Genomic DNA, 25,356 nt, shown 5'->3' with positions numbered 1-25,356 from the left:
CACCAAAGCTGTCATAAAAGGCAAATTTAAACTCGGCTTCTTGTAAGATAATATTTCATTCCTCATTCCTTCCCTGGAAGAACTATTCCACAGAATAGATTGTACAACTTAAAACAAGATACAGGACTTTACAGAACAACTCATCATTTCAAACCCTTAATTTCTGTTATATATTTATAAATAAAAAATGTAAGAGTCTTGGCTTTTTTGAAGAAATACGTCTGTGAGCTTTTTTGGACACAGCTCTCCCCAGAAGATAGGCATGCTTGGTGTTTAACATGATGGAATATTGCAAGGATAAAGTAACATTAAGAAGAATAAGATCTGAAGTTTAAAAGGACAAATTGTTACACCCAGACATTACATAAATGGTCCACTACATAAATTTCAGGAAGATTTGTACAATGACACTGTTCGCATAAGCTAAATTCACTGTCTTCTAGATCATGTGGATTTTTCTAAATTATCAGAACAGCCACTTTTGAAGTAGAAAATAAATTATAAAAAATAAATTATATACCTTTTCATTTGCACTTGCCAGCTGATTAGACAAACTTGTTGCCTCCTTCTGAGTCTCTCTGAGCTCCTGTCTCAGTTCCTCATTCCGTCCTGTAAGCTGGTCAACCTGGGCTTTCAGGTGCACACTAGCATCAAAGATCCCATCTGAATTCTTTGACTCCATTGCCTAATGCAGTAAACGGTTAATTAACATAACAAAGAAAAAGTGTAGAAAAGCTTCAGTTTTTTCAGAGTAAAATGGAGCCCTCAAGTTTAGACTACATGAAATTAGCAAAAAGCATGACCTTTTAACCCTGTAAATCCTATAAAGCTAAATAATTTAGAAAGCAAGCTTACATGAACTAAGCGATCCAGACTAGGGATTATTAAAGCTGTTTCTCCTCCCTTCATACTAGAATCTTTCTGCATTTCCTTGATGGCTTGCAATATTTCTTTCATTCCTTGTTCAAGTTGTTTATTCTCTTCTGATAACTCTTTTACTGTAATAAAAATTGCAAATCCATTAAAAAGCACTGAAAAAATAATTAAAGGTTTCCTAGGACATTTCATCATACTTGTTGATTTGATAAATTAAAAGAATGTTCATATTATACACACATAGACATAACCAATCATGAAATTAAAATCAAGAGCTGCTAGGAAAATCTGGGAGGTGTATCTTACTGATGAAATATCAAGAAAAATATAACTAAATGCTTCATGAGAACACAACTGACTTCACTGAACCTTCCAGTTTTCAATGTTTATTTCACTTTAAATTTCTTTAATATCCTGTCTGACTTGTACCAGTTCAGAAATGGAAATGTCTGGGTGTAATAATGAGGTATCTAGGAATTGCCTGAATTCCTTCTGCAGAATGAGAAGCAAGGAGCACTTAAATTATGTGGCTGTCAAGGAATCTCAAGACTCCTACCACCTGTATTTTCTCAATGAAATTCCAATTTCAAGCACAAAAAGAGAAGCCTGAAAACTAAAAAACAAGACAAGAAACCTGTGAGAACATTCTCTGCATTCAAACAATATGGCTAATCATCCTGAACACCCAGGAGTGAACTGCAAAAACTTGAGTAGTTTCACCAAGTCTGTTTTGAAAATTCAAAAAGAATTTTAAGAATTCACATTCTCTGGAGAAAACACTAAGCTTCTTGTCCAGAGAAATTAGAATTATTTTTATTTCTGAGCTTTCAAGCAGTGCACTTCAGCTAACACAGATACATATGTAAGCAGCAAGTGGCTCTAACTCTCCAATATTTCCTTTGAGACAGAAAAGCTCTACAATTACGTAAATTGTATAATTGTTACGAGTGGGATTGCCCACACACTTAAAGCCTTTACTAGGTCTGAATCAAGAAGGAAAAACATGAGAGATAATATTTTAATGTATTTAGTGTGAATAAAGTATGTTTCATGTACTATCACTGGTTTGCTAACTATATATGTATATTTACACATACATACAAAGACATACACTAATATAAACTCAAGATTTTTTTAACAAGTCAGATATTTATGATCATAATTACAGAAACAGAACAACTAAATAAGCAAACTATCCACAGGCACCTGATAATATTCCCTAGTTTTAAAATAGGTTATAACTCACGCTTAGATTGAAATTTGGCCATTACAGTCCTGTTCTTCTCCAAATCTCTCTCCCTCTCACGTAATTCAGTTGCAAGATATTCATTCTAAAAGATGAAAAACATTTAAAAAAAAATAGTTTTCCTAGACAAAATAATACACAGACTCTAATTCTAACAGTTTAGTATTTTAGTCTCAGACTTCTGCAAATTTGAAATATGCATTCATGAAAATTTCCCCATCCATATCATGACTTCTTGCCTAAATAGGAACAGAAATGGATTCACTGGAATAGTCACGAGTAGTATCCCATATAACACTGTCCATAGCAAAATATATACTCTTGGGTCATGCAGCAGCTGGAATAGTGGTCTGGTACAAACCAGAAGTCTGTGAGGCTTTGTAAGTTGTAGCTCTAGTGATATGAAAACACCAAGGGCTTCAAAATTACACTTGTATTTAACTAGTTGCCACTCTATCACATAGGCTTAGAATGTAAATGAACTGAAAAAGTATTTCTGCTTTTTTCCAAGTGATCTGAATTCTCACGTATGCCAGAAGTTCTCCTAAGTAGATTTCCCTTCTAAGAAGAAATATAGCGGAAAATAGCCTGTTTTCAGCTGTATTTTTCTCTGTCTTCAGAATTTCAGCTGGTGCTACTCTATCTGCATGTTTCTGCATTCCACATTACATGAGCTCCTAGGATCTATTTACAAAAAATACAGACTATTAACTAGTCTTCTAAAAAATATTACAAATTGTTCATATTGGGATTTTTTTAAAACAGTGAATAAAAGCCCCTACGTAAGTATTTTAACAAATATTTACAAAATAGGTGGTTTTAATTTTTGAAAGAGAAATACAAGAAATCTTCATAAACTTGCTTTATGAACCTACCTTTGCTTCTACTTCAGCAATGTCATGTCTGCTCAGGAAATCCAACTTCCTTGTGTTCTTTCCCTTTTCTTCAGTAAAGCTCTCAGTCATCAGCATATTATCAGCATCCAATCCTAAGTGCAAGTGGATGTACAAGTAATAAATTATTAAGAAATTTTACTTGGTTTCCAATCAAAAGAATACATTTCATTTATTATATCTGAGTTCTATTTTTTTCTACCTTTCCATCTGAGCATTATGGTACCCTGAGTGGCACGGAATTGAAATTTTTAAAATTTTGAAACACGTGAATTAAGTAGATTTACTGGAAATTTCACACCTATTGTAAGGCAATCACAGAAGGCTCAGTGATGCATTACAAGTCATCACAACTCAAGAAGATACTGGGCTGTAAATTCAGGAAATCCAAAACCACTCACCTCTTCCTACAGATTCAATGCAAAAACATATTTAGCCTTTAAATTTAAACAGATGAGTAAATATAACATAGCTAAATTAACTATGAACAGAATGTTTATGCTTAAGTATAAACAGAATATTTTTGAAACAACAGTTTATATTAAAAACATCCTACCTATTGTTGCAACTTTTCTTCCTTTCTCCTGAGCCAACTTACGAATGTGTTTTTTCAGTTCAATTCTTTCCTCTTCTAGTCTTTCAATCTGCATATTATTATTCAGATATTTAGATCTGTATTTCATTTTGTTCAAAAGCATTTTTATTACATAGCACTTACACAAAAATAGGATTTATCACTTACCTCTTGCAAAAGAATCTGGTTTTCAGCTCTATATTGCTGCTGCTTCAGTGCTTTGCTGTTTCTAAATTCATTTAAATCAATAATTGTCTTTGGCTCAAGACCTAAAACAAAGTATATCACAGTTATTCATTAAGGAGGAACTTTAATGTTAGGTAAGGCAGTTAATTTATGTAAGAACATAACTAGAGAAGTAGGGTTAAAAAAGGAATTTGTTGAATTATAAAAATATACAACTACCTATAGAACATAAATACACATCTTATACTCCATGTATTAAAGCAGAAAAAAGATTAATTTTACCTCAGTTCTCAAAATCCAAAATGCAATAAAGGGGCAGCCAAAATTAACTTTATTTACGTTTAAATTCTTCTTTTTAAAAATAAGCCTATCTGAAGTTTTCTCTGTGTGTTTCATCTAGCATTGCAACTTCAGGATGCTGCGGTTTCCAAATATCATCTTATAAAGTTTATTACGCAGTGTGTGGTCAAAGACGAATCAAAACCAAAAAAAAGAACTTATTCTCCTACTTTGTTCAGTCAAAGGAACCAGTAAGCCAAGTTAAGTCATGCAGTTTGTCCAAATTAATTAAAACTACTTGGAAATATTGGCAGACTGTAACAAATTATTTCCAATGACTTGGTATAGTAAAAAATTTCCACTATAGAATCCTATTTCAATTTTTACACAACAAATAATTGAACATGTACTGGATACAACATACCTAAGCGCTCTCTGAGTTCTTCATTTTCATCAAGAAAGTCATTTATTTTAAGTTCAAGTTTATTGATCTCCTTAATTAATGACTCAATCTCATGTTCTCGTATTTTGACTTGCTTTCTTAAATCTCTGATTTCAGCAACAGCTTCTTCCAAGCCATATATTCCCTGTAAAAACCCCACACAGGAAGTAAGAACAAAACAACTAATAGAAGACTTACTGAAATAGCTCATGACTCTACACAGACAAGAAAAAATGTTTTTCAACCTCTATCACTCTTCTGCACTATGCTTAGTGAAAAAAGTTACTGAATAAAAAGCAGATCCTATAAATCTGTCCTTGACTACAGAGGAGCCTGCGTACTTCAAAAGTGAGTCTTCCAACTACATGATCCTTTGAAGAACATACCTTGAGTGTTCAATTACTGTTCAATAGGGAAGAAGAAAGGGGAAGGGCATCAACGTAATTTATTTAGTTTTTAATTAGAACAATTAAATAAATATGGGAGGACAAAACACTCTAAAATATGATTAATACCCTCTTCACTCTGACAAACTGCTTACCAGTTCATAGTCTCTCAATCTTTTCAAAGTCTCAACAAGCTCTTTGTCTTTTTCTCTAGCATGTGCTTCTGCCAATTCTGCTGATTTCTCAGCCTCCATAGTTCTCTCTTCTAGCATTTTTAACTTTTCTTGCATATCCCAAATTTGGTTCTGCTGAGTAAGAGATGAGGGACCTGGAAAGAAAAACCTGGATGTTTACAACTCAACTAAGAATTCTTGTTATCTGCCATAAATCAAGACAGAAACACTTCAGAAAAGATTATAAAGGAGATTTTCATTCCCTGCTCTTTTTAATTAGGAAATTGCAAACACTACATATAAGAGGTTGGGTTTTCTTCCTGTGCAACATTTCCTTCACACAATATTTATTGTAAGTGAGTGCACAGTAGAGACATCAGAATGTATTTGGAATTGCATGCTATTATCCCTTTTCAATTCTTGATGGAGCTGAGACCTTGTATGTTATGCCCTAACTTTTACAGATCAGGTATAGTTTTATTATCCATAAAACCCAATGAGGTAATCCGGATAAATTTAAACTCTTTACAAACATTTAATAAAAGAAAATTAAGAAGAAGGATTAGAAACTAAAATTACTCAAATACTGCAATTTTTTTCCCTGTACTTCTGAAAAAATAAAGAATGCAGAGTAAATTTGTGGTTTCTGATTTTTCTGATTTTGACATTAATACAAAATGGTCATGTTACCTTTATCTTTTTGAAGATCATCTTTTAATTTCTCAATAATAAATGCATTTTTCTCCATTTCTTTTGTATACTGTTCAACTTGCTCAGTGAGCAATCTTATCTGTGCATCTCGCTCTTGCACACCCTAGGCATGCAGAAAAAAGACACTTCATTAAAGGATCCTTTTTTACTGAGAGGCAAACTACCAATACAGAACACCACATTCAAAATGAAGAAAGTACATGTAGCTAATACAAAACAATTTACAGAACATCAAATATGCTATACTTACAACAGAGAGTTCAGATATTATCTAGAAGTTCAGTATATAAATGCAAAGCAGGAAAAATAAAAAAGAAAATAAAGCCCTCAAACACAGAAGAATAAGCAGTATTTTAGTATAATGATTTTAAATGGAAACAGTACTCTCAGAGTTTGCCAATGTTAGACGACAAGTTTCAGATGATACGGGTTTCTTGCAGTTTCCTCATAAACATTTGCCATTGGGAACTGAGAGATACGAGCTCAAGATTGCAAGGACAAACAATTCATCATACATTACACATGAATTGCAGACAGCCTTTCAGCAAGCCATCTAACTTCTAAAAATTCCTATTGTATCTTGTTTTGGATGAATACACATTCATAGGTACACACAGACTGTGGAAGTGACTTCAATGTATACTATCCTATTTCTGGACTCGTACATGAACTTTAGAAACAACACAGAAAGCTTAATGCTATTTTTTCTGTGATAAACAAAAAAAGTGGTAAAAGATAAAGCGACTTTTAAAAAGTTACAGGCATTAATAGTAATAAAATATAAAATAATAATAATGTAATTTTTAAAAATGCAAAAATCTCAAGGTCCTTACTTTATACTTTGGATACTTTATACAATGTTCTGAAAAACAACTTTCAGGCTTTCTAAGAAACATAACCACATTTGAAATCTAAAAGCAGAGAGCTTAGGAAAACTGTAAAAACCTAGATATAACCCTTTAGAATATAAGCATACACTGAAGGTAGCAAGCTCAGTCCATTTTGAGCAGTAATCTGATTTAATTTCTAAACATCTGCTTAAAATACATGCTTATTCCACAAAACATTTCAAAATGCCATGCTAACAATGCTCCCTTTCTCCCCACCCTTCAAAAAAAAGCAACCTCTACAGCCATCTAATCAGCTAAAACCAAGCAGCTGCTTAAAGTTACTTTCAGCTGCGTTCCTCTTCGGATACCTAAGGCTGATTTGTACTTTAGGGTGTTTTTCTCTTGAGAAGCTGTCACTAGGTTTGGAAGACAGCATAAGTGTATCTCACCATACTGCTCAGTTTATAAGAACCCAAAAAGTAACATAAACGTCATTACAATTTACTTTACAAACTTGAGGCAAGGCAAAAAAATCATCCTGGAATCAGAGAGTATGCTTTCCATAGAGACTATTTCAGGATTCCTAATGGACCACATTATTTTGGGGGGACAGTGAGGGAGTTCTGTTTTTTAAGAAAGTGGAGGCATTCAAAATCATGAAGAACTATGTAATTCTGCGTGAATATGAAAGGTACACAAATTCAGCTAACTCTATCATATGATGAGCCACAGAGTCAATCAGATGAGACAAATGAACACAGAAAATTGACTACTAAGTAAGACTGTTCCTCAACTAACAAATGTAGTGGACAGAAGCTAAGCCATATTTTAGAAACACTACATAATAGTTAGAAAAGATAAATATGAAAGTAGCAGAGCCAGCTACCAAGAGCTCAGGCCATACATACATACATACATAAGCACAGAGAAGTCTTCTTCGTACATTGTCTTTTAAGCTAACTTTGCAGTGGAATGAATATACCTGTCTCATAATTCTCAAAATTAAGCATTTTGTATTTGCAAACTACAAAAGACTAAATATATATTTGGTCAATAGCATATCAAGTTAATGGTGATCTCTATGTGTGCAATATCTCACATGAACTGTACCTGCTGAAGGGACAGTATACTGTTCCTGTCTACATCAAGTTGGACCATTTTCATTTTCTCTTCCAAGTTAAATAACATTTGCTGATACTCTAGGAGTTCATCATCTTTTGAAGCTAAGATTTTCTGAAAAGAAGATAAAATACCATCAGAACCTTTGAAGTAATTCCCAGAAAGGATTTTAAAAGTACTAAAAAATACCTTCCATTCTTCAACTTTTGCATTTACAGCTGCCATGAGTGGATCATCCTCCTCATTCTTTGCTTTCAGCTGGTCTGACAGATCCTGAACCTAGACATGACATTTGGATGAACATCACATTACAAAAAGGTTTGGGTCTAACCTGCATATATGTAAAAACACAGTGTAGTAAGTACATAATATTTAACAGATTATTATTACAACAGCAAGGGAATGACTTTTGAGAACAGTGCATGACTAATGTTCTAGTAAAAAAAAAAAAAATTGTGATCTGCAGTCAAATTTTAAAATCTGTACCACATTCAAAGATCACACTATTTTAAAAAGCTTTACTTTAGAGGAGTGTGTGGTTTTAACTGCATAGACAGAAGGTTTTAACTTAAGCTAAAATATGAAAACAGTAGAAATCTAAAAAAAATTATACTAAATAATGAGTCATTTCTTACTTGAAATTTGTACCGATCTGTCTCTTTTCTCAACTCATCCATAATAATATCAGACTGTTGCACAATTAGTTTCATTTTGCTGTACTCATCAGTCATCTTCTCCATTTCTTGCACTGATTCCTCAAGGTTTTTCCTCATTTCTTGGTTTTGAATCTCTAACTTCTCATTAGCTTCAGTCAAATTCTGCAAAAAAAAAAAAACAAACCCAAAAAAACCCCCCAAAAAACCTGCTTTTAGAAAGTGCCCATCTTAATACCTGCGTAAGAACTTGAAAGTCTTACACAGAATTAGCACAGAATATAGTATTTCCCCTCTAGGTTATCAACTTCAACAGATCCAAACAGCAAATAAGACATATCTCTCTCCCTGTCAGTAACTTCATTACCTCTGCCAAATTCATAGATGCAGACCGTATGTATGACAGAACCCTATCATATTATAAATTACCTTACTCCTTTGTCTGTAAACTGACAGAGTGTCATGAGAGACACTACGGGCAGTAAACCTCCCATAGCTACTCAACAGAATGCATAGATTTCTACCTGAATTTCATCCAAATATTGGACAAGCTCAGAGCTTCTTTTGGACAGCTGTGATGAGTAATCAGAAACCTCTCCTCTTCGTAACGGAATTGCTTCTTTTTGAGAATCTATTTGCCTCTGATAGTCAACTATATCCTGACGCAATTGTTCATTCTGCACAAAAAACAATTCAAACATAAATCTATTTTTAAGAGTTGAAGACAAACTTGTTGCATTTCTAGTGAGCTAACACAAAGAGCTATGACACGCAAAACTCATCCAAATTCCTACAGTCTGCTTTTAAAAGTCTTAGAAGCCTCACCTTTTTCTTTATGCGCTTTTTCTTCATATTAAAAAGGAGAAAACAAGACCAAGAGAACAAAGCATGAAAAATATTAGAAATTAGCTTTGCTTTTGGAAGACTAAATATTAATCAATATAGAGACAAAATAAAATAGCTTTTGTTATACCTCTGCATGCACATACATACAGAGGAAATCATTTTGACAAATGATTACCGAAGTTTTACCCCAGGACAAGAATTAAACAAACCTACTTGCCAATAAATATTTAAAGAAAAGTATGAAAAATTCAAAATCCAAAACCCAGACCAAGCTAATGCACAGTAGGACTATTCAAATTGAAATGTAGAGACTGCCTGACCTCAATTAACTATGTTTCATTGGAGCAGAGGTACTACATATTTACTTTGCACTAGTAAACAGAAAATGTTCCAAAATTAAACATAACACCAAAAATTATAAATACATATTTTAATATATTTATTTTAAAAGTTCAAAATACAGTAAATCAGCAATAATTTTTGCTAACCTCTCTCCTGAATCTGATGTTTTCATTTTCAGCATCTTCAATTCGAAGAGCAAGCTACAAGACAGGAAACCTTTATATGCATTACTGACACCACAAAGAATTCCAGAAACAAAAAAAAAGAAAACAAATGCACAGCAATCCTATTTCATTAGTGGTTTCTTTGTTTTTAATTTCAGATGCTTTTTTCAGAACATCAAAATACTTGGCAGAACAGCTTCCAGAGATGTCAAGCTCAAGTCCTTCTTACCTGTTCATTCACTTTCTTCTCCTTTTCCAACTCTTTTTCCATATCTGTTAACTCTCTCTCTTTTTGTTCCAATTGTTTTTCCAGTTGGCGGATCTCATCACGCAAAAAACGAGTATCACGACCACCTGCAGACTTTTGTGCCATCTTATGAGCATTAAAATAACATTATAAATATAGTACATACTCAAAGTAGAAAGAATTTTAAAAAACAAAGCACACACTAACACTAAAATCAATGGGATTTTTCAAGTATAAAATAGTCAAGTAATTATTCATCCAAGACTGGTGCATATTCAAAAAAAGCAATAAAAAGCATTTGCCTAAATGTAGAGCTATTTCATCACTTTACAAGACATGCTAGTCTAAAAAAAAATAATTGAAAGATCCTACCAGACCACTCTATACACTGACAAAATTTTAAAACATACCTCTAATTCATTTTGAAGTTTCATCAGCTTGGTTTTAAAATTATTTTCTGTTAAAATAGAACAGATATAGTGAATTACCCAATGATGTAAAAAACACATAAAACAATGGTTAACCTTAGACTTTAAATATTTGGCTTCATTGAAGCAATTGACTTTAGAGCAGTTGATATTTTGTCTCTAAAAAAAAAAAAGCCACAAAACAGCAAGAACAAAAACCTTAAAAACATATTTAACAAATCATTTAGGAACAGGATGAAAAAGCTTGCTTACCACATCTGGCTTGCTCTTCACCAGCTTTTTCAACTTCTTCTAGTGCCAGTTCTACCTCTTGGGTTTTCATCTGAAAAAAGAGCCATAGCAAGCAAAGAAGAAATATTTACTACTACCATAAATTAAAAGATTGCTCCACAGACTTCATGTTTAAAACATATTTATTTTTAAAAATTTATTTGCATTTTCCATCTACATATTATTCCAATTCACTTCACTTCCCACTACTAAATTCCAACACCTACACAAGAAGGCACTCTGGTGTAAGCATATATTTAGCATACAAATTACCTTAGGAGTAAACAGTATTTTCAGGAACAGGGGAAAAAAGAATAATGATGCTTCTATCTAAATAAAAAAATAAACAAATGTATCTGCAGAATTGAAGAAAGTAAGCCTGAAAATACAAACCTTTAGTAGTGACTGAGTAATTTTAAAAAGGTGTATCATTTTTTCTGGAGTTTCAGTTTTTAAGTCTTTCCCATCAATCTAAATAAAGAGACAAAAGTGGTTTTACACTAATATCAATGAAATCCACAAAATAAATATTTCATGTATGTGAAGGACCAGAGACAGTTTAGGGAAGAAGGAATAACAAAACCCTCATGTTCCCTTTTTCTCAAGCACCTTGAACATGATATCCAGCAATGTGTCCGCTAGTTCCTCTTGATGAGGCAGAGAATCCGGATCAACCTTCATGAGCTTCTTCCAACTCAAAATGGGTGCCATATTGAAGGTATGACTTTTCGGTTCCTGGAACAAAGATTAAAGTAACGTTATCAGGTATTATCAGTGCAAACTAATTTTAGGTCAAATGATTCTGTTCACATTTTGATCTACTGCAAGCTAGGAGGCTATACTAAAACTGTTTCTTCTTTATGTTAAAAATTACACCAAGCATACTCACTAACAGTGAAGACATGAAAACGGAACCTGTATTTTAACTTCAATATCCTTGTTTTCTTCCCCATCTCTTAATGTGGTATTTTTATGCCAATGAACAAATACAAAAATAATTACTTCTAATATTTAAAATACAACCAACACCTTCTTTAGTTTGATACTGTGAGCATCTACTTTTTTACTTTGTATTAAACATAATTTCTTTTTAATTAGAATACTTGAATTGACAAAGGACATTAACCAACGTGGAAACTTAGAAAAATCTCATCAGAAAGTGGTGGAAAGTTTTCTTCTACTGCTTACCTACTGGTTGCTGTGGGCCACAGTGATTTCTCACATACCTGAAAGTCAATGCAGTATCTGAAAAAGGCAGAAGGGATTGGAAATCTTGGGTTATTCTGTTCTTTGTAGCTGTCTCTAGACTTTCTGATCAAAACTTCAAAAAGCAAATTCTGACAGGTTTAGAACAGATCATTTTTAATCTACTAAATTATGAATATAGTATGAATAGTTAAGAAAAAATAGGAAAGAAATAAAGCTAACTAGAATAGTAAATGCAATATTATTCAAAAAACTAATGACACAGGCGGGGTGTGTATTTTATAGAAAAAGCTCAATGTTCTATAGAAAAGCTCAAATGCTTTATGCTGAGCACAATATTTTGAGATCTGATCTATCATGCACCCTGTTCCTCATGCAACAGTTAAAAGACTCAACAACTGAAACCTCCTTCCTTAACAAAAAGCTGAAACTGGTATTACGTTCCAAAACTAATATGCCTGAGCATTCTGAAAGAAGAGCTGCCAGACTCAGAAATACATGCTTAAGGGAGGATAAAAATGACATTCATCTTTTCTAACTATGTGAACTACTTGAAAGTTCCCCTATATTTACTATATTTCTTCAATGTTTGCTAAACATAAAACATGCATTACTCTCAATCCATGACTTCACAGGGATAACACCCTATATACGTTATTGCTTTTTTGTTTTGTTGTAATGGCAAAGGATAATACAAGGAGAATACTGGCACTTTGATTTATTCAGTTAATTGAATACTACTACTTGATTACAGCAACATACTGTCTAAGGAACAGAGTTCTTAAACATATTCATTTTTTCTTAAACAATGAGATGTAGAATTTAGGAGTTTTAAATGCTCGAAAATCAAAACTATTCTAATAGCAAAGACACAAACTTACTACTGTCAATCCCTTCCTACCTTCCATCTCTCAGATATCTTTTTCCCTTAACTTACAAAATAATGTCCTAAGAAAATATCAATCCTAAATTTTATCCAAAAGGAGAGATATTGGTATATAAACAACTGAATCCAACTTGTTGGAGACCACCTATAGTAAGGTAGGGAGGTACAACCTATGCACAGAGTATGTTCCACAGTAAATACATACTGTGAGAGAATTTAATTAATTGAAGAGTTTTTCATCATTTCACTCATCCATTGTCCTTAACTAAAACCTGTCGTTTCAGTAAACAGATGATCTATGCGGTGAGATGCTGAGCTCGTGGGTCTACAAAACTTTTTTGGACTTACTCAAGGAATCAAATATGCATAAAATGGCCAGATATTGTAAAGTTCAGCAGACTCAGATAGAAAAGGAAGTCTGGAGGGTATGTTCAAGTACTACCAGCACAACACTGCCTGGTCTGACTAGAGGAAAGCACGCCGAGGCGGCCAAGCTCACACGGTGGTACCAGGACAGTGGGATCAAACACCACGGAGAAGAGCAGCTCCTTCTCACCACGGTGTGTATAATGGGCAGCGCAGAGTCTTGTGCGGGCACTCGAGGGGGAGTTAACATCGAGAAACCACAGTCACACTGGGTGGGAGATGTGCTCTGCTAACTCCGTGTTTGTTTACATGGGGTATTCCAGTGTAAGTTATTTCTGACTCTCCAATTGCATCTACCCGGAGTAGCTCAAGATCCTAATTACAGAGCCCCAGCCAAGAGAGGATGTTTGCAGGGTTCCCATTCTCTCCTGTTTGCCACAGGACACAGTGACAGCCCAGGCTTCCTCCATACTGCTGAGACAATTTTGTCCAGCAATTTAGTCCGTTTCATTCCAGCTCTGCCGCATTAACAAACGCCTTGTTTTGCAGCCGCCTTCGCACCGAGGCGCAGCAGAGGAGGCAGCGAGACCGGACACAGCGGGACGTTCCCGCTCCTTCCCCGGCCCAGCGGCGCCCGGACGCGCCTGTCCGGCCCCGCCGCCGCCCCAGCCCGGCCGCTCCCGCCGGGGCAGCTTTGGGTCTCCCAGCCCGGAGCGCCCCCCGCCCCGGGGCCTCACCGCTCCCGGAGGATGGCGGCGGCCGCTGCCAGGCGACGCCATCAGACTCTCCCGCGGACCCGGATACTCGTGGGCGCAGGGAAAGCCAGCGCTCCCGGGGCACCCACAGACCAGTCCCACGGCGCCGAGCGGGCTCTCTCAGTGCCGAGGGGCAGCCAGGCGGGCAGGGCGCGATCCCGCCGCTTCTCAGGGGCAACGGCCCCGAGCACCGCCCGCGCCACCGGGCGGGCTCCCCGAGACTACAGCTCCCGGCATGCCTCCGGGCCGGCCGCACCGGCCACCTGTTTCCCGACAGCCTCTGCGGGAGGCGAGCGGGGCGGTGCGCGTGCGCTGTGTGCGGCGGCGGCGGAGCGCGCGGCGGGTGGCGGCTCCGGTGTCGGGGCCGCGGCCCCGCGGGGTGTCCCGGCCTCAGGTAGGGCGGGCACGGCGCGCCCCGGCCGCTCCTGGCGGTGGGCTGTGCCGGGGCCGGGCTGGGGGGAGGGAAGGGAGGGAATGAGTGCGTCCGGTGTAGCTGCTGCCCACGGTAGTGTCGGTCCACTGGCTGTGCCCGCCGTGCCGTGACGAGGTGAGCCCTCCGCCCGCGGGGCTGCGGGGCGGCCCCGGGCCCTGACTGCGCCGCCTGAGCGGTGAATGGGACCGCGCCCCGGCCCGGCCGCCTCACACTGCCCTTACCTCGCCCCGGGGCTGCCGAAGGCGTGCCGGCTCCTGTCCGGCCGGCGGGAGCTGCGGGACCGCCCGGTACGCCACTGCTTTGGGGGTACCTGGGGAATAGCGGGGCCGGAAGGCACGGGAAAAGCACACCTGTAAACTAGGCACATCCATTGGGTACTACTAGCCAGCGAGTCTGAGTTTTGGTAGTGGTCTGGTAGCCGAGAAAGTTTGGGATCTTGTGTTTTAGTTAAATGGGCGTGAAGACGTCTTTTCAAAATGAAAAAAGAAAACTAGTAACCATTCCAGGCGTGATTATCTCTTCGTATTTGTTTATTCAACAGCTGTGGAGAGCTGAAGTGGATTTGTTCTGTTTTGTTTTTAATGGTAAAAGGAAAGGTGGTTATAACGTTATCTTTGTACTTTTGTCCTTGTTTGGGTTAATAATTGTTTCCATTTTTTTTGCTATCTCTTGATCAGTGATGATATTTAATGAAGACTGACAAGATGCAAGATGCCTTGTGCTCCTTATAGTTACGCAGTTGCTCCAGTCACAGCACAACTCCAAAGACTTCTATATCTCAGCCAGGGGTTGGTTAATTATAGTTGCATATTGGGTGCAAAAAGCAAACTGTGTAGTTAGGGAGGGGAAGGAGACTGGTTTATATTTAATGAATGGGTAATGTTACTAAAAATAAAATTAATTGTGGTTAAGTGTAAAACAATGATTTCTTAGTAAGTAGCAGGGACTTTTATAGATGTAGGAAGTGACACAGAAAATAATGGCACCTCAGCCACAAACTAAGCCTTCGGGAAATGAAGCCTTCTGTGGTAGAGAAAATGATCCATTGATGCTAGAATGCATCTGTCCAGGAGCTTTTTTTTTAAATCATCATCTTAACAAGCTGTTTATGCTAGTATAGCTGTTTAACGTGCTTTATTTGATATGCATCAGCATTTCTGAGTGTTCTGTTGCAGAATCAGCAGAGAACACGTTACTACATTTACCGGTAGTGAAACCATGTCTGGGTTGTTGTAATTGCATAGTGCAGCTGGTAAAGACCATTGGCACAGAAGTAAAAGGTATTTGGGTTTGAGGTGGGCATGGGAACTCCAAAGTGAGAAAAGAATAAAACAAATTGAAATATTAACCCTACACAAAATAAGAAAACATTTAAAATACAGTATGACTTGGGCCAGGTAAATTAGTTTTTCTTATGTTTTGCATCACCTCACGTGATGAACTTTGTGTAAGTGAATCTTTTAGTGGGACACTTATAGTCCTGGAGCCAAGAAATTATTTCAGCTTCATGGTGAGCAGTTTGACCTACTTTGATAGAAGAGTTAGGCATACATGTTAAATCACAGCTTTGATAACAGTGTGCCCTTGCAAAGACCTAATAGAAACACTGCACCGTGAAAAGCCTAACGGAATGTTATTTAAAGTATACAAGAAATCATATACAGACCCAGCATACTAAGTGAGGACAGAAGAGCAGAGTCTAAAAGCTGTGTTTTCAGCTTGTACCTCACATGTAGCTTTTGTTCATTTATTCTTTGGAGTAAACAAACGTGCAGTTTCTGCTGTTGCATTTCGGGAACAGGGAGAGTGGTGTTAAGTGTTATTTTAGAGACACTATTTCTGCATTAGCGAGGCCGCAAAAGAACTTTCATGTAGTTACTCTAAGTACAACAGGTATTATTTTGTTACTGTTTGAATGTAGCAAAACCCCTAAAGAGTTGACACTGAAATGTGAGATTCTCTTACTGATTTAAGTTTTTAAGTTACGAGGTACAAACTAGACCTGTGTGGTTTGTATTTCAACTGACTTATACCAGTTGCATTGAAAAAATTGAAGCTAAACCACCAGGTAAACCAGTATCTTCAGCTCACCCATTTTAAAATTGTGTTACATTTTGGTCCTTGTTTGTGCCAGAGTAACCGAAAATGTCCCTGGTGTTAGTTCAGCTGCTCAGTTGCCAGCAAGTTATTTCCCCGTGGGAAATCTTTCATCTGGCCTGCAACACGTGTTCAGACTTTGTATCAGAACCGCCAGTGCTCTTCTAGTTAATCCTTCAGAACCACACCAAGAGAAGGCTGGAGGCCATTACCTTCCTGTGCAATGGAGAGTGTTTCCTAGTGGTCCTATGCCTCTTGATCTGGTAGTAAAAATCTTGCAAAAGAAAGTTTTCACAATAAAACCTTTCTTGTTATATTTATCCTGTTTTAGGATCTCAGCAAAATGAAAGGGGAATCTAGGCATGTTTTGTATTATTTCTCCTCTCATCTTCCCAAATACTTACTACATTCTAGATCAGATTCAAGCCCAATCATTTAAATCTCATCTGTGCATCTAAGTTGTTTCATATTGGAGTTGTACTTTGGACTGGTATTTTAAAGAGTAGATAAAGACTTTTAAGACTTTGTTGGAAAGGCAAAACAAAAAATTATGATCTCTCTCTCTCAGTAAACACTTGTAAATCAGCAGAAAGAATGTTCAGTTTAAATCAAAATAAAAATAAACAAAGGTTAGCAACTAGGCAATACAAATTAGGACATTAGCAGAGCCTCAGAAGCGGACTTAAAATGCTATTTTTAAGTGACTCTGCTACTGGTTTGTATATATCTCTGTTGATATTCATCAGTTCAGCTACCAGCTCTAAGATGAACTAGTTGCTCGCCTGTTTAAAAATAAAAATAACCATAGGAATGGTTTTAACAGCTCTTCATTTTCTTCCACCTTTGATAATTTGAAGATTTTCTGTGTGAACTGTAAATAATGTTCTGAACAGTTCTGAACCTTAAGTGATTAATAAAGTTTATGTCTCTAGAGTAAACAAATCTCCAGTATTGCCTAATTGTTTTAGTAAATTGGCATAACACATTGTTATTAACACATTCCAATCCATGAAAGTGCCATAACTCAGTAGAAGAAAAAAATTTATATGTATGTTTAAGTTTCTAAAGTTTGATAGTCAGATGTGTCTAATGGACAAAAACGTATTTGTTCCTGCAAGGATCTTTTAATGTAAGGTGGCAGGTAGTTAATTGTGGAGTGCTAAATAGCTTTTGTGTGCTTATGGGATTGCAGCTGTATTCTTGCCAAGATACACACTTGCCAATTTTTTTCTAAATTCTAATGAACAGAAAATGGCTTCTGCACTCCTAAATTTCCCAACTGAGAACACCATTATGCATTTTTTATTTGTGACAGAGGTTTTATTATGCAGCATTTGATGTGCCAACCTGTCTGTAGTGTCATGGATTTAATAGCGATCATTGAGAAATATTTTGTTTTCTTACCTTCTAAAAGTACTTTGGCTCTTTCAGTGGTTGTTACTTGGTTTTTTGTCAGTGCATTTTTTCAGTTTTGTGGGAGTTTCTTATGTTTTACTCTTGTCTGTTACTGAAGACTGGATGAACTATTAGAGGGATCTCAAGAAGCTGGAAGAGGAAAACTGTGCCTTATGAGGCAAATGGGCTTGAGAGTTCTGGTTCTCTTCTGTCTTTTCCACTTAATGGCTCTGTACAAATGTGAAAATGGTGCAGTGCAAAGTGAAGATTTCTGTGCAAAACACCTAAGAAATTTAGTCCAGTGATAGTCTGTTTTGCACAGCCTGGCTATTCTTTTTTTTTTTTCAGTTGGCTCTCCTGACTATTGTACAGTTTCTGACTCTCAAGGCTTACTTTGCTGTTCATTTTTTATTATTTGTTTTCAGCTGTATATTCTTCATGACATGGTCAGATATTGTTGTAAATTAAAGCATCCAGCATAAGTCTTTGTTATAAAGTATGTGGAGTACATGTCTGTCCTGATTTCACCCAGTCAAGTTGTAGCTCTGTGGCTGTGCACTGGACCATGAGCTGGCAGTCATACAGCCCAAGGGGTGGTTAAGGTGTCTGAGGGGAGGTCTTAGAAGCTGTGGAAGTAGCAGGTAGGTGAGATGAAAAAGTAACTTGAGGGATGGTCAGTCTGCATTTTTAGGACTAGGTAATGATGTGGTTCTCCCTCACAGCAATTCTGTTTTAACAAAGTTGTTAGGCAGCATTTTGCAGGTGTTTATCAAATACATCCATCACTAGGAGTGAAGTATTGGCACTTGCAAGACCATACTTGGGTCGACATGTCAGTTGGGTAAGAAGGAGAATATATCCACACGTGAGCAGCTCAGTCATACCAAGGCTTCAGCAGCCTCTTGCACATCTGTGAGTTGCATGGTTCTCAGTATTATATACTCCTTACGTGGCTTCTTACTTTGCAACATCAAACTGATTACAGATGAGCTGGCGTGAAAGTAGTTTTGGTTGCCAAGAAGCAGTTGCTGTTTTCCAATGAGTTTAATGGCAGGCATACTTTTGCCTGGCTTACCAAATACAGATGATCTTTTATAAGCCTCTGCTTTAGTTTTGCATTCTCAACATGTTGATGATCATTGCAGGTTTGGAGTTCAGAGTGTAACAGTGGACCCAGCTATAGTAGCAGATAAGAAGTAGTAGTTCTGATGGCAAGATTTCCTCAGAATCTGCATTGTTATGCTAACATAAAGGACTACATTTTTTTTTTTCCATACTTATGCTTTAAGTCAGGAAGAGCATTAAAAGTACCCTGTAATCAGACCAGATGGAAAAAAGTGATTTTCCTCACTCTCTGTATCTTTACTGTACATTTCAGGAAAATAAGGCCTTGAAATGCCAGAGTGCAAGTCAGAAGTAATGAAGTACCTCTGCTGCATTTTTGTGCAATCTACAGGTTGTACGTGGCCTTCCATTTTCCATTTTTCTCTTTGTACTTAGCCTGGAAGCAGAGTGCCTGAATATGGGGACTTTACCAGATTTCCATTATGCCTTTCTGTTTTCAAGACTCGGAGCTTTAGCGCACAACTAAAATTTGAGAGGGATAGTGTGATGCTTTAGAGGCAACTAAGTTTGGTACAATTCAAGCAGTATGGTGTGTGACTCGCTGCTAAAACCAGAACAGTGCATTTCATTCCATATATTCATTGCTTATAGTGAATTTAGTAAAACTGGTCAGGATTGCCTGGATGGTCTGTGATTCAAATACTTGTCTTGAAAGACCAAAGTATAGCCATGTATTTGCATGGAGTTGTAATTTTATCTGTGATTGAAATGTGTATGTAGAAGTGAAGGTGAATTGCAGTAAAAAATTTCAGTGTTAAATGTGATTATTTTCTGGACTTCTCTGAAAAGTTTCTCTGATGATGGGCTAACTATTAAAATGTGAACTTTGGATTTATCTAATATCTGAATTTATTTATGCTTCACAGTTCCCTTTCATTCAAATGAAAATATTTTCCCTACAGCTGACATGTAGGGAAAGTGGAGCTCTGCCAGGGAGCAGCATGGTCAATAGTGGTGCAGTGTGGAGTTCTGAGTGGAAGGAATACTAGAAATGAAGAGCAAAATGAAAGGCTTGTTGAAAGCATCAGAATCACCTAGGATTAAGGGATAAATAAAATAGATATTTTGACATACTTTTTTGTGTCTGGAAAAGCGAAAACCTACTAAAAAAATTGAAAGAGCTAATAATTAAAGCTGGTTAAGCTTTTCATTTTGATAAGGCACAATACTTAGGATTTTTTGCTAGTTGGGTAACAGTAGCTGTTTCTGGGTAAGTGTTGGTAAAGAATTGGAAGTCACCAAAACTTGACTGACCTAACAATGCCTTTTCTTAAATTCTTCTTGAATTTAAATAAATTTTACAGTTGGTTCTGTGTGGTAATACTATTTAAAATAATAAAGGCTTGTATGTTGGAAAATCCTGACATGTTTATTGTAGGTCCTTTTCAGATGTCACTGCTTTTCAGTAGAATTAGTGAACTTCAAGAGGTAGGAAGTGTGCTGTTCAGAAGCTGTTGCAAAAAAGGAATTTCAGATTCTGGCAGGGTAGAAGCATATGTTTAATATCCACTTTCTTTGAAGGGGGAACTAAAAAAGTGGCAAGTTCATAAGTGGGCTGTCATTTCATGTATTCTTATTGCATGCTTTGTTTTCTTTTTAAAATAAGACTTCTCTGGCTGCCAAAAAGACCATAGATAGGTTCAGTTGTAAACTTAGCTTAGTGTTTTAAAGTGCTCGGATTGAGCCCATGGCAGGGGGATTGGAACTAGATCATCTTTAAGGTCCCTTTGAACCCAAACTATTGTAGGATTCTATGAAAAAGATGTAGAAACATCCTTCAACATTGTGGTAGGTTTTTTACTTATTTTTGTTAATTACAAAGGTGATGGCAACTTTAAAAAAAAGGCCTTCTTGGTTGAAGTAACATCAATAGCCAGTGCTCCAAGTACTACAAAAGTAAAAAAAGCCCTTAACTGCCAATATGTGAGGAATGCCAAATGGTTTCTCTGAAATTATCTGTCTTGGTTTCAAGTGTAGTTACACCTGCATCTTGTTGCACGTGTATTCCTTCCTGTACCCACCGCTACTTTGCCACTAGTTGTGGTGATGAGTGATTGTCATGCTCTCAGGTCCACACTGCAAACCACAAACAGGATCACCTGTCTAGATCTCTGTGGCTGGTTTTTAAAGTTCAGGAAGCATTTGGACAACACTCTCAGGCACATGGTGTGGTTCTTGGGGGTGTCCTGTGCAGGGCCAGAAGCTGGACTCAGTGATCCTTGTGAGTCCCTTCCAGCTCAACATGATTTATGATAAATCTGAACACAATTTTTAAAAAGCCCAGAAGACTACAAATTTAAAAAAAAAAAAAAAAAAAAAAAATCACCAGGATTTCAGGGTTTAGGACAATAAAGCAGACTGTAGCTTTCAAATAGCTCATCAGCTTTGATGTGTGAACTGTGATAAACATAAGGCTGCAGTTATTACATATTCATGCATCTGCATTATCTGGCTAGTATTAGCTGCCCGGTGTCCTTACAGGTGCTCCTCCTCTACAGTTTGGGAGAAAATACTCTTGTTTAGTCATGTCCATTTTCTCAAAATGGAGTCAGTGTTCATCTGTCTGTAGCTTTTCAGTGTCTTTGGTCCCAGCAGTGGTCTATGCAGTGTCAACCAGTGGTCAAAAACAATGCCTTTGACCTGTAATTGCCTTCTTATTCGTCCAAGGCAGAGCGGTATTTTCAAGCAACCCAATACACAGTAATTTCACCTTTTGATCAGTTCACCCTTATAATATTTTATAAATAATCATAAAACTGCTGATTAATAATTTCTAGAGCTTAGGAAGTTTATGCAAGATGAGAGAAAATAATATAAGATAATTTTGGTTTCTTTTCATGCTTTTTTTTTTTTTGGACCGTAGTCTCATGAACAGTCAGTGACACCAGAGCAATTGGCAGAGTTGAGGACAAAAATGACCTTTTTGTGAACTACAAACAATGTAAATGAGCCTAGTGTGACCTTCAATAGTAAGTGCAACTTTTTGTTATTATTTGTTGCCTATACCTGTCCTTGAACCCCTGTATTTATGAAGTTCTACAAGTTTCCTGTTTGTTCATCAGAATGTTTGTTTTAGTTACTTTTGGGATAGTTTGAGAAACACTTTTAAACCTAAACTCCATAAATAATTGACACAGTATCTGTTTCTTTGATAACTTAGAATTTTGCATGTGTTAAAATACTCAGGGTTCCAAAGAACTTGTTTTTCATAGTTTACCAGTTTGCAGCACTCACTTGAACTGCATAGCTGTCTGCTGCATCACAATTCCTTATCAATGCTCTTTATTCTTTCCCCACAAGTAAAACATGAAAAGTAGCAGTGTATCCACCTTGTGTAAGGCTTTTAAAATGTAAGATACTTGAATGAGAGTATTTACTTTAAACACTAAACCATGTTATTATATGTGTGATTAAAGGAAACTTTTCTATCTTATTGATTTTTAGGTTGGAGTGTCATTAACTTCTAAAGTATTTGGTGTCTTAATTTGTCTTTGTTTATTAAGTTTAGTAAGCAAAACTACTCAAGTTTCTCTGTGTATATTTCAGCTTTTGTCCATGAGACCTCCTAGAGAAGATGGCTGACGTAAGCTTGAAGGAAGCAGCACTAATAGTTGGTGTGGTGGCAGCCTGCTACTGGAACAGTCTCTTCTGTGGCTTTGTTTTTGATGATGTTTCAGCAATTTTGGACAATAAAGATTTGCATCCTTCTACTCCATTAAAAAATCTATTTCAGAATGACTTCTGGGGCACTCCAATGTCTGAGGTAAATGGTTTGTGAAACACTTTGAAACATTTAGGAAATTGAAAAAGAAGTTGCAGAGTGTTTTTACACTTCTTTTTCCTGATGTGATTTTAGCAGAATAGCTTGGATTTGATGGAATTTGGTGATATTAATGTTTTGTACAATAATACCAGGAGTACATGTAGCTTATATTCTTTCCCTTTCTTCAATAAAAGAACTGGTAAGAAAATAAAGTTGTACTGACAGCACACAGCTGCAAGATGTTATTTCCTATGTAATCGCAATATCAAAATTGAACAACTCTGACCAATTTCTTTTCTCCTGCAAAAGTTAGTGACATATAAGGGTATTTATTTTTGAAGGAAAGATAACACTTAAACAACAAAGCTTGGAATTAGGATATTGAATCCTTTAAATTAACTTAAGTATATATATATATATATAAATGAATTCAGAGTTTTTGATTTGTAGCCCATATAGAGTGGCTATGTATTATCTGAAAAGCTGCATTGGCATTGAGGCTCTTGATAAATATTGTTAAGTGGCAATGGCTAAAGGATTTTGATATAGTTTTATGTCACATGGTGTTATTACTGAGCAAATGAATAAAAATTCTCTCCCATTCATACATTCTTTGCTTATCAAGGCATTCCACTTCATAGTCTTTCCTTATGTTCATAACCTACAGGGTTAGTTCCCTGTGACATACTATTTGCTAGCTCTACAAATGGACTCTGATCCATCATTTTCATATAACCCTGTAACCAGAACTTCCAGATGGCATTTCGTTCTGTATTCATTGAGGGTTAAGTAGGTTCCTAAATCCCCCCAGTAAAGTTTCAAATAGTACTTACTAATGTGTTTTTACTGAAAAAAATCCTTAACCATGTCTAGTGGTTCATTTTTTTTTTTTTGTGGGGCTACTTCCTTGTTTTGAAGGTAGATGCCTGACAGTAGGAGGGGATTCACATATGGATAGGTGTTTAGAAAGGTAATTTGGAGTGAAAGTCACTTTGTAAGTTAGTGGTGACTGATTGATTTATTTATTTTCTTTCAGGAGAGGAGTCATAAATCTTATCGTCCCCTCACAGTTCTAACGTTTCGCTTAAACTACTTGTTCAGCGAGTTAAATGCAGTTTCTTACCACTTTCTAAATCTGGTCTTTCATGTGGTGGTTTGCATAGTCTTCCTCAAGGTCTGTAAGCTCTTCCTGGACAACAGGAGCAGCATAGTTGCATCCTTGCTGTTTGCAGTGCACCCAATCCATACCGAAGCGGTAGGTACAACTGTAATGTACTTAATTTGTTTGAGCTATGTTAATTAAACTTGAATTTTACAGTGTTTATATCTGCTTTTATATATATAACTCCAGAAAGTATGATTTTACTTGTACTTACTCCTCTCTTTCCAGTGAGTGGTGGAAGTGACAAATTTTCATGCTCAGAGTTGTTTTATATTATTAGCAGCTACTGGAAAATAATTAAAGAAACATGAATTTAGTTACTAAATAATTTAGGCCTCTCCTATGCGCATTGGCTTTTATGACTTCAGTTTACGTAGACATTAGTGTTCTGTGATGATTCCTCCAGTATCCTATTTTGCAAATACTATGAATGCCTCTTAATTCATTTCCAGAATCCCTTGTTGCTAATCACCATGTCTATTCTGTCTACTTTCCTTTGTGTCAATGTGTCTGTCTCCATGAGACCTTCTCTAGGATTGTTGTTGCTATGCTATAGCCAGCTTAGGCCAAGTTCTGTTTGAATTTTCCACTTTTTTAACATATAATATATAAGGAAGAAGTACATTTCTCTACTCTTTTCTTTAATTCTGAAGGAATTCTTCATTGTTGCTTCAAAAAACCCAAAAAACTTACTTGTACAAGTTTTCTGATTATATGCTTTTTAATGGCCAACCAGGCTTACAGTGTTGTGGAGGAAATGAAGTCTTGTGATCACCATTTATTAGATTTAGTTCTGCCAGAAAGTCTGATAAAATGGATTTGTGGCATTTTCTGCTGTTATTTCTGCTCCCCTTTAATTTGCTTTCCTGTATTTCAGTGCACAGGTGTTGCAAAGTCCTGCCTCTTTTTTTTTTTTCTTTTTTTCTTTTTTTCTTTTTTTTTTAAATAGTATTAACTTATTTTCAGAAAAGTGAAAATGTTGGAATCTTTTGCTGCTTTGGAGATGATACTACTTTATTCTGTGGGGGGTAGGGAAGGGGGGGTAGAGTCTTTTGATTTTAATAAAATGAGAGGGGTTTGCTCTTTATGTTGTAATTTTTTTGGTCCTGATTTGTTGCATAAAGAGTTTGCATCTCTGTGTTATTTACTAATAGTACTTTAAGCAATAATTTAAGAAGCCTGCATCCATGTATTTTGAGCAAATTTTACAGGAATTTAGTTGATAAAGTTGGCTGTTATTTAAGCTACTAGTATGTCTTTGCTAGAAGTTAATGCAATGTTTAAAATGCAGAAGTTAAGTGCCTAAAAACTTCTACTTACTCCAAAGCACAAACCCCCATAAAAACTTGGATAAAATACGGGTTAAAAAAAAAAACCAACGTATTTTTACGGGTTATTTCATTTGCTTTTATTTTCTTTTTTTCATTTGCTTCTCTGGTTTTTTGAAAAAACTTGCTTTAAATTGCCAAATTTGGCTTTGCCTCTTTGTAATAAATGTGTTTG

The 25,356-nt window shown here is 36.5% G+C and overlaps 2 protein-coding genes across 3 annotated transcripts in view; one reads left to right on the top strand and one right to left on the bottom strand.

Annotated features, from left to right (window-relative positions):
* Window positions 1-13,949, bottom strand: part of CEP290 (centrosomal protein 290) — a 52,696-nt gene extending 38,747 nt beyond the window's left edge. Inside the window, exons 1-21 of one of the 2 annotated variants that reach the window (XM_083858892.1) lie at window positions 13,861-13,949; window positions 11,854-11,910; window positions 11,275-11,400; window positions 11,059-11,136; window positions 10,648-10,717; window positions 10,378-10,424; window positions 9,950-10,093; window positions 9,703-9,756; window positions 8,893-9,045; window positions 8,351-8,533; window positions 7,905-7,994; window positions 7,707-7,829; window positions 5,746-5,869; window positions 5,038-5,210; window positions 4,479-4,641; window positions 3,758-3,858; window positions 3,572-3,659; window positions 2,998-3,110; window positions 2,123-2,207; window positions 856-998; window positions 521-685 (exon numbers count right to left, since the gene is read on the bottom strand). In XM_083858892.1, coding sequence (XP_083715018.1) covers window positions 521-685; window positions 856-998; window positions 2,123-2,207; window positions 2,998-3,110; window positions 3,572-3,659; window positions 3,758-3,858; window positions 4,479-4,641; window positions 5,038-5,210; window positions 5,746-5,869; window positions 7,707-7,829; window positions 7,905-7,994; window positions 8,351-8,533; window positions 8,893-9,045; window positions 9,703-9,756; window positions 9,950-10,093; window positions 10,378-10,424; window positions 10,648-10,717; window positions 11,059-11,136; window positions 11,275-11,376 — 2,199 coding nt within the window. In that variant the 5' untranslated portion in view covers window positions 11,377-11,400; window positions 11,854-11,910; window positions 13,861-13,949. The remainder of the gene's footprint in view (window positions 1-520; window positions 686-855; window positions 999-2,122; window positions 2,208-2,997; window positions 3,111-3,571; window positions 3,660-3,757; window positions 3,859-4,478; window positions 4,642-5,037; window positions 5,211-5,745; window positions 5,870-7,706; window positions 7,830-7,904; window positions 7,995-8,350; window positions 8,534-8,892; window positions 9,046-9,702; window positions 9,757-9,949; window positions 10,094-10,377; window positions 10,425-10,647; window positions 10,718-11,058; window positions 11,137-11,274; window positions 11,401-11,853; window positions 11,911-13,860) is intronic. The other variant, XM_083858893.1, reaches the window with a different exon arrangement.
* Window positions 13,950-14,200: 251 nt separating this feature from the next.
* TMTC3 (transmembrane O-mannosyltransferase targeting cadherins 3) overlaps window positions 14,201-25,356 on the top strand; it is a 31,422-nt gene continuing 20,266 nt past the window's right edge. The window contains exons 1-4 of the mRNA XM_083859423.1: window positions 14,201-14,272; window positions 21,792-21,897; window positions 22,475-22,691; window positions 23,728-23,946. Coding sequence (XP_083715549.1) covers window positions 22,503-22,691; window positions 23,728-23,946 — 408 coding nt within the window. The 5' untranslated portion in view covers window positions 14,201-14,272; window positions 21,792-21,897; window positions 22,475-22,502. The remainder of the gene's footprint in view (window positions 14,273-21,791; window positions 21,898-22,474; window positions 22,692-23,727; window positions 23,947-25,356) is intronic.

This window comes from Zosterops lateralis (genome assembly GCF_965231275.1).
Source record: "Zosterops lateralis genome assembly, chromosome: 4".
NCBI lineage: Eukaryota > Metazoa > Chordata > Aves > Passeriformes > Zosteropidae > Zosterops > Zosterops lateralis.
Note: the sequence above shows the minus strand (reverse complement) of the source record. Positions and strands in the feature narration are given on the sequence as shown.